Source organism: Herpailurus yagouaroundi, unplaced genomic scaffold (assembly GCF_014898765.1).
Source record: "Herpailurus yagouaroundi ecotype Mexico unplaced genomic scaffold, PumYag 141, whole genome shotgun sequence".
Lineage (NCBI taxonomy): Eukaryota > Metazoa > Chordata > Mammalia > Carnivora > Felidae > Herpailurus > Herpailurus yagouaroundi.
This window is the reverse complement of record NW_024412396.1, coordinates 63828806-63845846: the sequence shown is the minus strand read 5'-3', so window position 1 is coordinate 63845846 and position 17041 is coordinate 63828806. Positions and strand designations below refer to the sequence as shown.

Sequence of the window (17041 nt, the reverse complement as noted above, 5' to 3'; positions counted from 1 at the left end):
AATAACCATATGAGTGAAACCAGCACATGATAAGCCCTCACCTGATTTTGGAGAAAAAAGAATAATTGTGTTCCAGTTTTTACTGCTGCCTAACACACCAGTTTAAAGATAATGGCTTAAAATAACAGTACTCAGCTATTTTGCTCAGGAAGCTGTGATTTGGGCAGGGTTTGGTGGGCGTGGCTTATCTCTGCTCCTTATCGCTTCAGCTGATACCGCGGAGCTGGCGCCAGAGAATCTTCTGAGATCACACACTTGCGTGATCCTGGCTGCCAGCTGGGACTGGGGCTAGGGTCTTGGTTCCTCTCAACGGGGCCACTCCAAGAGGCTGCTTGGGCCTCCCCATGACATGGCGCCCAGGTTTCAAGAGCAACTCTCCCAAGTGATAGGAAATGGGGGTTTATAGTCTCTTCAGCCGTGGACTCAGAAACCAGCACAGTGTGTTTCCACTTCATTCTACTGACCATGTAGTCACAGAGACCACCACCATTCAAGGGGGAGGGGACCTAGATTCCATCTCTCAATGAAAAAAGCATCAAACGATTTCCAACTATCTTGACTGTAGCACAACTTGAAAGTCTTTTTTTAATTTTTTCTGGGTGCCATGGTGACAAATTAATTCATCCTTGCAAAGGAGAAGACCAGCAGAGATCCAGATATCCATAACGAGGGCCTTATCACAGAGCCTGTTTCGGTCACGGTCACTTTCTTGGGGCCTGGTTCCGGAATGAGGGAGCAGGCCTCCTATACAGTGGCTTCTCTAGGATCTGTTTCCCGGGAACCTCTCTGCTAGCCCCTTGTCTTTAAAACCAGAGGGAGAAGCCAGGCAGGGGATAATTTGGATTCAGAAAAGTAGATTCTAGCAGGTGGCCCAGGCTGAGTATAATGAACATCTATGTAGCGCTCAGTTCCCTGGAGAAATCTGTTTGTTTTTCACGAGGGTTGCTGCTTGGGTGCTTGGGGAGTGACTGTTGTCCTACATTATTACGTTATTAACTGATGGGTTGGAGCCCCGGGGGGTGGGGAGGCAGGAGGCCAGAGAGGGCAGCAGGCCCTAGGAGTCGCCATGGCAACCTTCAGGTCTGTGGTTTTGTGCTTTGGCTCCAAGCAGGAAGGATGTCCCAGACGGCTGAGACCTTCTCAGAAAGACCACAGACTCTCCAAAGAGAGACCAACGTCTCTCTTCCGGCAGTAGGTTTCCACCGTAATGCATTCTCACACGTGGCCACCCACCAGTGTCTTCAGAGTCGAAACCAACCCTCTTCCTGTGGCCTGCCCCAGTCTCTTAGCTCCTGACTTCGATTTCAGCCACACTGGGCTGCAGAAAGAAACGGATTTTAGATTCATTTATTCATTCAAGCATTCAACACATTTCTGTTGTGCGTTTATTTTGGGCCAAACCACCTCTCCCTAGGAGAGAAAAGAACAGACCCGGCTCCTCCTTCCGCACGGGCTTACTGTCTGGAGGTGGAGGTGGGCATTAGCACATAATCATACAGATTCCCATGCACTGCATTGATAGTTACTTAGAATACAATGAATTTATTTTTTAAATATTTTATTTATTTGGGTTTTTTTTTTGGAAAAAGAGAGTGCAAATGGGGGAGAGGGGCAGAAAGAGAGGGAATGAATCTTTTTCTCTCTTTTTGTGTGTGTGTGTGAGAGAGAGAGAGAGAGGGCTCAAGTGAGTGAGGGGCAGAGAGAGAGAGAGAGAGAGAGAGAGAGAGAAGCCGGGCTTGCTCGAAGCCGGGCATGTGTTCACCTGAAGCGGGGGTTGAGCTCACCCAGTGCAGCACTTGAACTCATGAACCGTGAGATGGTGACCTGAGATGAAGTCAGATGCTTAACCGACTGAGCCCCCCAGGGGCCCAAAAATACAGTGGATTTAGACTTGACTTGAATCCCGGCTCTGCCAGCCCTGTGACCCTTGGTGTGTTTGGTGGCAAAGCCGGGATGATAATATTTACCTCCCAGGGTTGCTGCAAGGCATCAGCAAGGCATGTTGTGGGATACACAGAGCCTCGCACATAGCAGTAACTCTGAGTATGTAAGCACTCGCCCGGTGTCCCCTCGTCCGGTGCCTGTTTGTCATTTGGAACTCATTGGCCACCTTCTTCCTGTATGGAGAGCCCCGGTCCCAGCTCCCTGGCAGTCACAGTCCTCCAGCTGGCCAAGGAAGGATGAAAAGAACCCAAGGTGGGATGTGTGCAGCACATTAAGCTGAGCCTTAAAGCCGTGGTTCTCGGACTTTGGCGTGTGTCAGAAAAACCCAGAGGTGTTGCTCAAAGTGCCGCCTCTTGGACCTCATCCCTCAGTGATTCTCAGTCAGTGACCCAGGGCTGGGCCTGGGAATACTGATGCAGGTTTGCTGGAGCTCCCCGGCGAAACGGGATTGGGCCTGAAAGACTAGGGAGCAGAGGCCAGGAAGTGGGTGGGCCCTGTGTTGGGACTCAGAGCGAGGGTGATGGGCCTTCTCCCTTCCTTCACACTTCGGCCACCTCTGCTCACCTCACCCCCCCCCCCACCCCCGCTCTCAGGGCACCAGCTCAAAGCCCATCCGCACCCAGAGGCTCTATCCCAACTCACCACAGATGGCTCCACGTCTCACAGATGGCTCCATCATTCACGCCGACATTCCAGAAGCACTGCTCTATAGGGTTTTAGGTAAGTGCGATGTGGTGGTGTGGTCAGCAGAGATAATGACCCTCAAGTGATGTCCAGTTCATAGTCCCTGGAGATAGTATGTTACCTTACACGGCAAAGGGAGATTAATTAAGATAGCAGGTAGAATCAAGGTTGCTAATGGGCTGACCTTTAAATAAGGAGACTGTCCTGGATTATCCAGGTGAGCCCAGGATGATCGCAAGGGTCTTTAAAAATGGAGGAGGGGAGCAGCAGGGTCAGAGTCAGAGAAGAAGATGTGAGGCTGGGAGCAGAGGCCGCAGTGACGCAGCGCGACACGAACTCAACCCGCCACTGCTGGCTTGGAAAACGAAAGCCAAGGAATGCTGGAAGCCTCTAGAAGCTGGAAAAGGCAAAGAAATGGATTTCCCCTAGACCTTCCGGAAGGAATGCAAACCTGCCAGTACCAGTGAAACCAACGTCAGACTTCTGACCACTAGACTCTAAGACAAGAGATTTGTGTTGTCTTAAGCCACTAAGTGGGTGGTACTTTGTTCTGGCAGCAGCGGGAAATTCATACAGTGGTCAAGAGTCATTGGTGCCAAACAGCTCTACTCTTTCCCGGCTATGCGACTCGGGGCGAGTTGCTGGCATGCTGGGTCTCCGTGGACCGAGACAGGGATAACCCAGGCTCACAAGGTTGGTGCCAGCATTAAAACAGGAAGCATCTGAGGAGTGCTCATCCCAGGTACTAAGCACGTGCTTCCACAATGGCAATGACTATGCTCTTTGGCCCTATGTTGCCTCCACTTCTTCTCTGACCCCACCAGGGCCGTGGTGCCAGGCGCTCTGGAAGGTTCTCTGCTGCTTCTTTTTCTTGGTCCTTGGAGCCATCCTTACTTCACACCTGGCCACCTTTGAACCTGCAACAATATCGCACCATGCGTTAGCTCCTCTGATGTAAGCCTGTGCTTACAGCCTGTGCCGCTGATGTAGAAGGCCTGGGGAAGGCCAAGGCTGGCCTTCAAGACACAAGTCAGCAAAGGTCCCTGGTGTCAAACAGCCGATGGCTCATGATAAGACACTGGTACTTGTCAGAGCCCCTGGGGAGCCTCCGAGGTCGTTACCCCAGCCAGCCCCAAATCAGGAGAGCAGCCATGGGGATAAGGTAGTGCACCATAAAAAAATACCTCACCAAGTTGGCCTGCCCACCCTTCACCCTTTCTAGGGGAAAGCAGACCATGGGGCAGGACCTTCTAGCCTGTCACTTCCATCATCACCATCCTCATCACCCCTGGATCCTCACTAACATGGAGGACCTACTGAGTGCCAGGCTGAACCTCATCTCCTTTGGTTCTCACAGAAGGCCAGTGGTCACAGGGTATGCGATTTCTCAAGGTCACATAGCCAGACAGTGGCAGCCCGGGGATCTAACCTGCACAGTCTGGTCCAGAGCCTCTGCTCTTAACCTTCATCCCATGCCCATGGCATTGCTGCCATGTGCTGGACGGCTTGCATGGTGCCGCCAGCTCAGGGCAGACTCTGAAGTCCTCCCTATGATGAGTCTCAGACTGTCTGGACTCTAAGAGCCAGGGGTGCCCGAGAGCCTTCTTGCCTATGGTCCTGTTGCCCTCAAAATAGCCTCCAGAGTGGCTCAGAGAAGTCCGCCAGCCCCTCAGAGCCAAGGTTGTTGGAGGAGATGTTTACGCTGGGGGCAGACAGGTCTTCCCAGGGCTCAGTCCAACCTTCTGGGGCTACCATTCTGCTGGGGGCCTACAGGGCTTCCTGTCTGCTGCCACTGAGGGCTGAGAGATGGAGACAGTGAATTCAGGTGGCAGGCCTGGTCCGGTTGATGTCCTGTGGCTTTCCAGGATGGAAGGAGACACTGAGGTGGCCCCTAGCAGCCCCTATGATGTCACCGTACCCCACAGAGCTCAGGCATTCTGGCCCTTCACTAAACTCCCCGTTCTGCTTAGCGGCAGCTCTAAGATACTATCACTTCGGGCTTAAGGACAGAAGTCTGAATGCAAGGAGGCAGTCCGGGGGCTTCTCTTGAGGCTGTGTTTTTATTACAAACTCATTACTTTGTACTTAGTTACAGGTTTATTCAGTGAGGTTTGGGCGACTCGAGGTTATGGGGTCCCTAGGGCCCCTCAGGCCCCTGCTTGATGCTTTGTGTTATCACGCTTTCTAGGCCTTCTTTCCTGTTTTAGGTTCAAGACAAAATCCTGGCAGCAAAGGAGAACACAGCACGGGCTCCTTTTTCTCTTACTGAGTGGGTGTCTCCGAGGATGTGGGCTCAGCTGACTTGAGTAAAACTAAAGCGCCACCCGCCCCCTGCGTGTGCGTGTCCTATTAGGCCGGCCCCCCCCTGCAGAAGGAGCCAGAGACATTCTCTCTGGCCTGTGTGTCCACCGGGTGGTCAGGCATTCACCACTACGTCAACCCTGCCCTCCTCACCCACGCATTCCTTCCTGTGACATCAGGAAACGCCAGCCACTCTTCCGCGGCTCCGGAAGAACATCTGAGTCGAGAAGCATTTGCTCGGAGGGCCCGGGCCCAACCCAGGGGGATTTGTTTTTCCTGAGACCTCTACCAAAACAGTCCCCCCAAAAGACTACAGCGATTCACCCTCTGGAGAGGACGAGTCCCACAGATCACCCAACGGGGCAGGGAGAACGCACTTTCTCAATGACCCCCATGCGTGGTGGACGTTGGCCTTGTGGCCCCAGCAACGTGTCCCATGATGCAGCTTCCAAGGAGAGTTCTTCAAAGGGAGGAGGCTATGCCAAGACGGCATGACGTCTGAAGTTGCCAGCGTGTTCTGAGAAAATCACGGCTCTGTCATTTAGCTGTAAGACCCGGTTTAGAGCCTTTGCCCTTCTGTGTCTGAGTGTCCCCGTCTGTAAGATGAGGGGGCTGGGCTGCGTAACCTCCAGGGGGCTCTTCCAATCCCGCTGTGCTGAGCAAGCTTAGTAAATGCTCCTGAGAGACAGAAGACCCCGTGAAACCAGAGCCCTGTGCTTGCTCTCTGCTCTGGGCCGTGCTGTTTTAAAACATCGATGCTTGCCTTCTTCATAGCCCGGAAACTTCCCCGTTGCCCTGGCTCTATCAGTCTGCAGAACAGGATCCAGCTTGCCTCCACCACCACATCAGTGCTTCTCCACCTGGCCGCCCACTGGAATTGTCCTGAGATCTTTGAAAAACATTGGTGCTGGCATCTCACCGCCAGAAAGGGTGATTTAATTCATCTGAGGCGGGGCGTTGGCATTAGTATTATTTTTTATAAGTCCCCCGGGTATGGTCTTAGGTGAGTTGCAACCCACTGACCCAGATGTTGGTTGTTTGCCGCTGAAGGGTGACAGCCCGGGGCTGGGGGCGGAAACAGTCCCCTTCCCCTGTCCTTGCCGGCCGTCCCATCGTTCTTGCCGGTGTCCGCAGCATATTCTAGCATTGGCTTGTCTGAACGGCTCAAGCAAGGACTCCTGGGGCAGGGGTTCGACACCCTGTAGTTCCTCTCCTGGTATCTTGTAGGTGCTCAAGGTGGTTTGATGGGTAGAATTAGTGTGGTTAGCTCCTCCTGCACCCCCCACCCCCACCCCACTCCCCAGGACTCTTGCCCCTAACTCAGGCTTTCACATTCCTGGCAAGGTCTCTCCCTGCCCCCCTGGGGTCTGGAAGCATTTGGAGGATGCGGATGATGGAGGGAGCAGTCCCCCCCTGCTCTCATCCTTGGCTGGCAAGTGTTCCTCGGCAACCACCCAGCCTGATACCGGATCGGATCGGAGTTCACATGATTCTGCCTCAGCTCGGGAACGGGCAGCCTCCAGCTGGGATTTTCTAGACCGAGCTGGGAGGTGTGGTCTGTGGGAAATCTCCGGAGGGGAAGCGCGGGTCCTGGCTGCAGAGTGGCCTGCTGGGGGCCATCCACCAGGCCCGGCAAGGTGGGTCCCGTCTCCTCCCCCGGGACTCTCCAGAGCCAGAGGAAGCCCGGCTATTTGAGGTTTGAGGGCAGAGCTCAGCCGAGTAGACAGAGAAGAGCCAGATTCCCCCTTTGCTGCCGCTCCCTGCCTGCTCTTCACCTGGCGTCAGACCATCGCCTTCTCGGGGTCTGGAGGCTGAGAAGGCGGGGGATCAGCCCAGTTGTTTCCAAACTGAGGATCGTGACTCATTAGTGGGTCAGGAAATCAATTTAGTGTAGAAATGATCAGAGTGCGTCGCAAGTAGTGGGGTAAGTATTGCTTTGGGGAAGTTTTATTCTCTGTATGCATGCATGTGTGTGTGTGTGTGATGTCTGTGTGCTTGGTTACAATGTCAAATGTATCCTTGCTACGCTTTGTGGTCAGAAGAGCTTAAAAGGCAGCAAATCAGTGCCGTGATGCCTGGGTTCTGGGTTCTGGATTCAGATCCGCCCGACTTACTGTGTGAACTTGAGCCACTGGCTTAGGCTCTCTGGGCTTCAGGTTCTGTGAAATGGGGTAGCAGTGCGAGCCCCGCCTGCCCCAGAGCGACTGCCTGAGCCCAGATGGGACTGGACTTACCAACAGGGACAAGGGCTTGAGAAATGAGATTTTCTCCTTGTTGTTGTTGCCCGAGTGAGGCTCTTTGGGAGCAAGATGGGACTCAGGAAGCCTGCAGCCTGATTTCTACTCCCGTCCCAGAGGGAAATGTCAGCCTCTGAAAGCAGGTGGAAGTTTGACCAGCTAAAGGGAAGGGAAGCTGGGTGCGCAGGAAACTCCCTGCTCCGTGGGCTCGGGGCTCCGTGAGTAGCCGTCTGTGTGCGTGCCTGTGTGCAGCACGCGGAAGAAACGGCGACAGATTAGATCACTGTTTATGCACCGGCTCCAGGCCAGCATCAGGCACCTCCGCCTTCTGGCTGGGGATGTGCAGGAGGCTCTCAGCTTGCGTCAAAAGGCGCTTCCTTCCTTTCAGGGCTAATTTTTCTTGGTCGTCAAGGTCCTGGAAGACCTTTCTCCGTGCCGACGAGCATTTGTAGAAAGATTTGCTTTCAGGGGTTGGTTGTGTCGTGGATAGTCCGTGGATTTCTTAGCTGGATGATGAAGCGTTTGAGGTAGATGCAGAGACTCCTTGTGTTCATTCTCCGCCCCTCCCCCCGCCCCTCGGGTCACCACGGACTGGGCGCACTTTGGGTGCTGAGGACATGGGTGACCCGGTAGACATCTGCCGGGTGCAGGGGAGCAGGCCCGGGACTAAGCCCGGTGGCCCTCCTGGTGGCATCTGAGGACCGGAGCTTGGCGAAGCCTGGGGGTGGAGGGTGGTTGCTCACAGATCACCGTGATAGACAGAAAGGGGACATGACACCGAGTTCATGTTCACAGAGTTTGGGCCGGTCTGAGCTCCAAACCTAGCCTACCACATCGTAACTGTGGAATCCTAAGCGGGTTGGTTCATCGCTCTGAGCCTCAGTTTTTTCACCTGTCAAATGAGCACTGATGAGAGTGGTATTGAAAGGGAGCGAATGTGCGGAAATGTGCCTGGCACGTCGAGCCCTCTCGGCCGATGTGGCTTGGTTCTTCTATTCCATCTAGGTTTTCCCATTCACAGAACACTTTTGCATCCACTGTGTCCCTTGATTTTTGAGGAGGAAGTTTCTTATGGACAGCAGGTAGAGAAGGGACCCTCCTGGCAAGGTGGAGTTTCTATCTGGGGATACCTGTCCTCAGGAACTGGTAGAAGGGAAGGTTGGCTGTGATAAGACCTGGGTGCAAAAGCTGGACCCTCTGACCAGCTCTGGAGGCTTGAGCAGATGCCAGGCTTCTGAAGAAGAAACCCCAGTAATCCTTCCTCCTTACTTTCCTATTTCTATTGATGATACCCCACTGTCCCAGCACCCAACCTCAAACCCATCTACCTATCCACTCACCCATCTATCCATCTCTCTCCCCATTAACCCATCCGTCTACCCCTCACCCATCTAGCTATACTTTTTTTTAATTTTTGATGTTTATTTGAGAGATAGAGACAGAGAGTGAGCAGGGGACAGGGAGAGAGACAGAGAGAGACACAGAATCAGAAACAGGCTCCAGCCTCTGAGCTGTCAGCACAGAGCCCGATGTGGGACTCAAACCCACGAACTGTGAGATTACAACCTGAGCTGAAGTCGGACGCTCAACCGACTGAGCCACCCAGGTGCCACCCGCCACCATCTAGCTGTTTACATATCCATCCACCCACCCATTCACCCATTCATCCATCTGTCTACCCATTCACTCATTCATTTATCCATCTACCTCCTCATACATTCATTTACTCATCCACCTACCCATCTATCCACCCATTCACCTATCCACCCACCTAACAAATAATTTTTGAGAGTTTATAAGGACCAAGCACTAAGGAACATCTCAGATTTGTCCCTGACTGGGGTCCCTGCCCCCTACCTCCCTTCTAATTAGTTGTCAGTTTCTGTAGCTCCTTCTTGTCTCCTCTCTGGCCATGCTTCCTCATACCTAGACCCAGTCATGCCAAGCTACTCTCAGTTCCCCAAACGTGCCCGTTGTCTCTCTCACATTTGGCCTGTTGCACACATTGTTTCCACAGGCAGAAACTCCCCTCTGCTTGGGTAGCCCTTCCCCCTTCTTCTGTCTTAGTCTGACTTGCCGCTCAGGAAGGCTTCTCTGGCTGGGTCAGGTTACCTCCCATGAGCTCCCTTAAAGTCCTGTGCTCTCCTTAGGAGCTGGTCTCACCCGTCTTCTCCGCTGTCTCATGAGTAAAAGCAACTTGAGTTTCACTAAGTGACAGTGTCTAGGGCAGTGCCTTCCATACAACAGATACTCAATAAGTGTCTGTTGTATGAATGAATAAGTGACTGGATGGACAGATGGATGGATGCACGAAAGCATGGTTGCATGGATGGTTTAGAGGATGGCTTTAAGGGCGGTCAGATGGAGCTAGGAAATCCAACAGGAGGCCGTTGTACCGATGCTGGGGGTGAAGTCTTGACCAAGTCAATCTAGGGCATTGGTGTAGGAAATGAAGAGGAAGAGACTGATGTGGGAAATATTTAGGAGTTGAAAATGGTAGAACTGGGTAATTAATTGGATGCTTTGGATGAAGATAAGGGAAGAAGCCAAAGGCCATTCATCTGCACAGGTAGAGATGCCCCTTCCAAGAGGCCATTAGTGCAGAAAATGATGGAAGGGGGCTGGGCCTCATCATGGAGCACGTCCTGTGAGGCAGCGGGAAGCTGGTTACGTCCACTGTCCACCTGGTGGGAGGCCTGGAGTCATCAGAGTGCAGATGGGGTTGAAACCACAGAGGGAGGCTGTCCCACAGAGGCCGTGTGTGGAGTGAAAAGAACAAACCAAATTAAACGTGAGTATGAGGGGGGCTCACAGTACCACCGTGCGCTGCCTCGAGCGGTAGTCATTTGTGCGTGCTGTTCTGTCTTGTGAGACTGGAGGCTCCCTGAGGGTGGGAGGAACACAGAGGAACTGGACTCTTGGACAAGCCACTCCATCCCTCAGTGTCCTCTTGCCTAAAATGGGGAAAATAACAGGGCTGTAGTGAAGATGGGTGAGAGGGCAGAGGTGAAATGCTCTGTAAACTGCAGAAGATTTTGCAAATATGAGGTGTAAGAACCCGGACAGATCCAGTCCCTATTTCTTGAGAGAGTGAGTCAGGCTGTTGACCTCCCAAAGGCTGCATCCTGGTTCTGCCCATAAGGGTTCTGTTGGGTCGTTAAGTTCCCCTTACAGCTACCTCTGCCTCCCAGCTTGGGAACTCGAGTTATCAGGATACTTATCCTGCCCCTTATCAGGACTCAGATCCCAGACTTTCTAGAGCTTTGAGTGCCTTGCTACTCAGAGTGTGGTCAGCGGGCTGGCATACCAACACCACATAGGAGCATGTTGCAAATTCTCAAGCCCCACCTCAGACCCACTGGATTAGACATTCGGTAGGTAAGGCTCAATAATTTCAATAAGGTGTTTTTTTTTTTTTTTTAAGTTTATGTATTTATTTTGAGAGAAGAGAGTATGAGCGAGGGAGGGGCAGAGAGGGAGGAAGAGAGGGAATCCCAAGCAAGCTCCACACTGTCAGCACGGAGCCCGACACAGGGCCCGAACTCATGAACTGCGAGATCACAACCTGAACCGAAACCAAGAGTCGGACACTTAACCAGTTGAGGCGCCCCTCAATAATCTGTTTTGAACAAATCTTCCAGGTGACTCAGATGCACCTAAATATGAAAACCACGGCTCTGGAACACCCAAACCCACTTTTCGCTACAAGGGAACGTAGGAGGTGTTTTAACCTAAACATAGTAAATGTTTCTTCTCTGCCTTGCACGCTTGAACATTTTTTACTTTGGTTGCCAGAATTCGCTTATTGTTGGCCTAGGAAAGAGGAAGCCACAAGCCATTGCCCCAGCTCCCCCCTCACCCGCCACACACACATATATACACTCACCACTTATAAACAATAGGTTTCAGCCTGGTGACCTTCCAAAGACCCGACAGGACGTGTTTTTCTTCACGATGGCTTCATTTGCCCTGTTTTGGGGGCGTCTGGGGGCCTGTGCTTATGAATGAATTTTATCTTCCTGCGGGTGGACTTTGGACTGGACTTTGGAGAACCTGAGGTAAATCTAGAGACGGGGCTGTCCTGGGTGAGTGCTCTTGGGGACAGTTCAGGGACATGTCCGGCTGCTGACCTCATATGTAAGCCAGCTGAACTGTGCGTGGGCTTGGGATTCAGGGATAGGAGGGCCGGCAAGTGGAGGGTGAGTGGAACCAAAGTTTGACTCACCGGCCGTGGGCAGAGTTGAGGGGTCACAGGGCTCATCTGCCTCCTTTCCCCCTTCCTCTCACCATCAAAACATATAAGCAAAACCAAAAAAAAAAAAAAAAAAAAAAAACCACAAAAAGCAAAAAATAAGAAAACACCCTCGTGCACTGTGGGTAGGAATGTAAAATGATGCAGCCACTATGGAAAACAGAATGGCAGTTCCTCAAAAGAATTAAAAATAGAACTGTCCTATGATCCAGGAATTCCACTTCTAGGTGTTCACCCCAAAGAACTGAAAATGGGGACTCAAGCGGATCCTCGGCATCCCTGTTCATTGCAGTGTTATTCACACTGACCAGTAGGTAGGATAGAAACAACTCTGATGTTCATTGACAAATGAGTGGGAAAACAAAAACACAGTACATACACACAACGTAATGTTGTTCAGCCTTCAGGAAGAAGGAAATTCTCCAATATACTACCCCATGAATGAACCCGGAGGACATTTTGCTAAGTGACATAAGCCAGACACAAAAAGGCAAACACCGAATGATTTCCCTCACACGAGGTCCTAGCATAGTCAACTTCAGAGACAGAGAGTAGAATGGAGCTTGCCAGGGGCTGGGGGGTGAGGGGAATGGGGTATGGGGTATAGGGGAATGGGAATAGGGTATAACGGATACAGAGTTTTCCAGTTTGGGAAGATGAGAAAGTTCTGGAGACGGGTGGTGTGGTGATGGTTGCATAACCGTGTGAATGTACTTCACACCGCTTAAAAATGTACACTTAAAAATGGTTAACATGGTACATTTTATGTTATATATATCTAACCACAATTAAAAACAGCAAGAAGCACTCCCCTCCACCACCATCACTGAGATTCCGGGCTTGTGTCCTGGAGAGGGTGGAGAGGTGAGCTCGACGGGAGTCCTGCCTTCTGGAGACTGAGAGTTCGAGAGTGAGTCTCAGGTGGGGACTGGCTGGCCAGGAGGGGGGACATGGAGTAGGCAGACCTGGGTCCTCCTGCCCACGCTTCCTTCCTCGGGCCTGAGGCGCAGAGAGCTGGCCTTTGTCGCCAGAGGGTGGTGGTGGTGGGCAAGGCTGAGGGAGTCGGGGCCAGATCATGCTGGGCCTTGTAGGTCCCGTAAGGAGTTTGGGCTTTACTGTAGGTGTGATAAGAAGCCATCTCAGTGGGTTTTAAGCAAGGAAGAAGAAGAAGACCTGGTTATATTTAGAAAGATGGCTGTGCCTTCCATGTGGGTAATGGGCAGGAGCATGAAGGGGAGAGCCGGGGTGGGGTTGGGGGGAGCCCCAAGGAGTCCCAGGGACTCCAGGTGAGGAGGGTAGCTTTGGACCAGAACCATCTCTTGCCCATTTAGAGGCAAGAGGCCAGGCAGGAGCCACAACAGAGCTGCAGGAGGGAGATGGCGGTGGGAGGGGGCCTGGTCAGCTGGCGGTGAGGTGGCTGGGGGCAGACTCTGAGGCTTTTCCCTTCTGGGTCCTTGAGTCCCGGATTGACTATTGTTGAGAGACCATGCAAAGGACAGGGTTGATTTGCTGATGCTTCAAAATAGCTTAATTCGAATGTTACTCATTCAGAATTTGCAACCATATAAGACTGTATGTTCTCCGGGGGGGAGGGGGTGAAAAAAATCTGAGCTATTACGATGATTTGTCACCCTCCAAAAGGCTACAGGACACAAAGAGATATGCAATACATATGGGGTATTAAAATTTCATGGAAAGGGGGTGGTTGGGGGAAAAATGTCTAATGAGGGTCTTTGGGAGAATAATTCTTTTTCTTTTCTTTTCTTTCTTTCTTTCTCTCTTTCTTTCTTTCTTTTTCTTTGAGACAGAGAGAGCATGAGAGAGTGAGAGTGGAAGAGGGGGAGAGAGAGAGAGAGAGGGAGAGAGAGAATCCTAAGCAGACTCCACGCTCAGCACGGAGCCCGATGCAGGGCTTGATCCCACAACCCTGGGATCATGACCTGAGCTGAAATCAAGAGTCAGACACTCAACTGACTGAGCCACCCAGGTGCCCCCGGGGAGGATGACTGTTAAACAAACAAGCAAAAAGTTGAAACATCCTGATTTAGACTCACAGTGAGATTTTTCACTGGAACCAGGAGTGTTTAATCAATAGAGGAGCTCAGGCTTTTCATTATATATATATATATATATATATATGTGTATATATATATATCTGTGTGTATATATATATATCTGATATATATATATACGTGTGTATATATATATATCAGATAATTTATAAAGTAGGCTTACAACAACAATTTTTATTCTATTTTGTTCTAATGTATCTGTAAATAGAGCAATAGCATTTTCTTTCTTAAATTCTCAACACGATAAACTTCTTGCAAATACCATCTTTGACTCGGCCTCTTTCCCTCTGGCAAAACAATGCCGTGCATTTTGACATCCATCGTTTGATGTGGCCCTGATACTGCCCCTGAGGGTGAGTGCTTCTATCCCCACCTTCTAGATGAGGAAACTGAGACAAGGGGTAAATGACTTGCCCGGCCTGTAAGCGGCTGACCCCGGCCTCGTGTTCATTTCTGTTGGTTCCCGTCTTGTGCTGTTCCCTGCGCTGGGCCCTCAGTTCTCCAGAGAAGAGGTGAGGGAGCACCTCCTGGGGAGCACCGGGAATCCAGGCAGTGGCCTGAGGGAAGCACGGCCTTTGTTTTTTTTGCCAGAGCACAAGAGGACGTGACAGGGTTGGGCCCTGCTGTCTGGAGAGGCCCCCAGGAGGGGCCGTGACCTCAGTGTTAACTGCCCTGGTACATGTCTTGGAGCAGGAAAGATGTGACGGATGCATAGTGCTGTCGTAGAGAATGGCTGGAGCCCTCACTGTCGTGCGTGGGTCGGAACTGAACTTTACCTTGAGCTTCCCTTGGAGGGTTTGTGCTCACGAGGGCTCCTAGCCTTGCTTGCTGCCCCGAGGGACCAGGAAAATAAATAAGGGACGGGAGGCCAGGGAAGGGGGACAAGGAGGCCCAAACCACCTTTCACATTTTAGTATCCTGGTGTACAACCCGCTGGGATAGTCTAGTTGAGTTGAGGCCGGGCCGTCTTCTCGATGGGGTGAGGCACTTAGAACGGGACCTGGCACACAGTAGGTGCTACGGAAATGTGAGCTGCTGTTACCCTAAGCCTCTCCCGCCTTCAGCTTTCAGGGACTTCCCCGCCACCGAGGAGGCCCAGCCTTTGAACCGGCTTGAGCCACATCCCGCAAGCAAGATGGCGTCAGAGAGCCCGGCCCCTTCCCCGAGCCCATGAGGGGCGAGGCCCCTTGAGGCCCAAAGATGGGGAACGTCACTGAGAACTCGTCGCTGAGCTGTCCCATCGACCACACCATCCACCAGACTCTGGCCCCGGTGGTCTACGTGGCGGTGCTGGTGGTGGGCTTCCCGGCCAACTGCCTGTCCCTCTACTTCGGCTACCTGCAGATCAAGGCCCGGAACGAGCTGGGCGTGTACCTGTGCAACCTGACGGTGGCCGACCTCTTCTACATCTGCTCGCTCCCCTTCTGGCTGCAGTACGTGCTGCAGCACGACAACTGGTCGCACGGAGACCTGTCCTGCCAGCTGTGCGGCATCCTCCTCTACGAGAACATCTACATCAGCGTGGGCTTCCTGTGCTGCATCTCCATCGACCGCTACCTGGCCGTGGCCCACCCCTTCCGCTTCCACCAGTTCCGCACCCTGAAGGCGGCCGTGGGCGTCAGCGCGCTCATCTGGGCCAAGGAGCTGCTGACCAGCGTCTACTTCCTCAGGCACCAGGAGGTGGTGGAGGACGACAAGCGGCACCGCGTCTGCTTCGAGCACTACCCGCTGGAGCCGTGGCAGCGCGGCATCAACTACTACCGCTTCCTGGTGGGCTTCCTCTTCCCGCTGTGCCTGCTGCTGGCCTCCTACCAGGGCATCCTGCGGGCCGTGCGCCGCAGCCACGGCACCCAGAAGAGCCGCAAGGACCAGATCCAGCGGCTCGTGTTCAGCACGGTGGTCATCTTCCTGGCCTGCTTCCTGCCCTACCACACCCTGCTGCTGGTGCGCAGCCTCTGGGAGGCCAGCTGCCAGTTCGCCAGGGCCGTCTTCAACGCCTACCACTTCGCCCTGCTCCTCACCAGCTTCAACTGCGTGGCTGACCCCGTGCTGTACTGCTTCGTCAGCGAGTCCACCCACAGGGACCTGGGCCGCCTGCGCGGGGCCTGCCTGGCCTTCCTCACCTGCGCCAGGACCGGCCGGGCCAGGGAGGCCTACCCGTCGGGCACCCCCGACGCCTCGGGGAAGAGCGATGAGCCCGAGTTGCTGACCAGGCTCCACTCGACCTTCCAGACCCCGAACTCGCCTGGAGCGGGCGGGACCCCCGCGGGCGGCTTGGCCTAGCCAGGGTCCCGCCGTGTGGGGCCAAGTGAGGCCTGAGCTTGCCCGCCGCCTGCTGCCCGCGTGGCCAAGCACAGGTGGGAGCGATGGGGGCCTGGGCCGCCATGAGACCTCTCTGGTCCCGGGGGGCCTGCTCCAGCTTGCTGAGCCCAGTGGGGATAAGCCCCCATCAGCTGATGGGAGTCGTCTGCGGCCGGCTTCTGGGGAGAGGAAGACAGTGAATTGTCACCTCCAGGAAGTGCACGATGGGGAGATGAGGGTGGGGATCTGGGTTCACGCCTGCCAGGACCTTCCAGGGCCGTTGTCACCGATGACACCTGTCCAAATGCACGGGTGTTTCCTGAGGACATGACACACGAAGCTGTATTGTCATCATTAACACTTGAGCCCCACCCCACAAAGGGGTCGGAAGGGAGATGACCTCCCTGGAGGCTGGAGGGGAGAAGGGAGGTGGGGAGGCGGTCAGGCACTGGGAGCATGTGGTGGGGGGCAGTGAAGGGCATGTCTCACTTTCACAGGAAAGGTGAGTGGATTCTACAAGCCCCAGGGCTGATGGAAGACAAATCCCAGGGCTCCCCAGGGCTCCCTGGGGCCATGTCTGTGGCCCTTTTAAACAGCCAGTCCTGAAGCGTAGGCCCAGGACAGAGGCCTAAAGCCAGTGTGTCTAACCGAGTTCCCAACACACAGAGTTCTAATTATTTTTCTGTTTCCATTTGCCCAGAAGCACCAGAGGCAGATGCCAGGAACCCTATGTGTTTGTGTGTGTGTGTGTGTGTGTGCGCGCGCGCGCGTGCGCGTGCGTACAAGCATGCATGTGTTCACCGTTAACATGCCAGGGTCTCCATAACAGCTCTGTGCCAAGACACTGAGGCTAAGGTTATATGACTACTGGCAGAGTTGTCTCCCCTCCCCCCAGTCCCCACTTCAGCCCCCTGCCACACGCCCTGTGGAGTGTCTTAGCAGTCTCAGAGAGGACCCTGACATTCTCTCCGAGTTCTCAGATACAACAAAACAAAACGGAGACTCATTCTCTGGCATCTCTCAGCCCAAAGGCCTGGGGTTAAGCTCCATAATGGTTTAAATAGCCCCTGGGACAAGAAGAGGAGGTGGCCCCGGGCTCGCCCTGCCTCTTTTGTTCTCCAGCACTGCTCCTCGTCTGCCAGACGTCTCACCTCAGCACCTGGAGAGTGATAGTGGGTCTGTAGGGCCATATGTAGACCAGGGTACTGCCCTCCATCTTCTGTTCTGTCCTGGGAAGCTCAGTACCAGTC

General features: G+C 53.4%; 1 protein-coding gene across 7 annotated transcripts in view; it reads left to right on the top strand.

Annotated features, from left to right (window-relative positions):
• Positions 1-15892, top strand: part of GPR68 (G protein-coupled receptor 68) — a 28509-nt gene extending 12617 nt beyond the window's left edge. For 5 of the 7 annotated variants that reach the window (XM_040478022.1, XM_040478026.1, XM_040478025.1 and 2 more), the window contains one exon: positions 14555-15892. In XM_040478022.1, coding sequence (XP_040333956.1) covers positions 14691-15773 — 1083 coding nt within the window. In that variant the 5' untranslated portion in view covers positions 14555-14690 and the 3' untranslated portion in view covers positions 15774-15892. Of the gene's footprint in view, positions 1-6376; positions 6854-14554 lie in introns of those variants that run through there. The other 2 variants (XM_040478027.1, XM_040478021.1) reach the window with 2 other exon arrangements.
• Positions 15893-17041: the final 1149 nt, after the last annotated feature.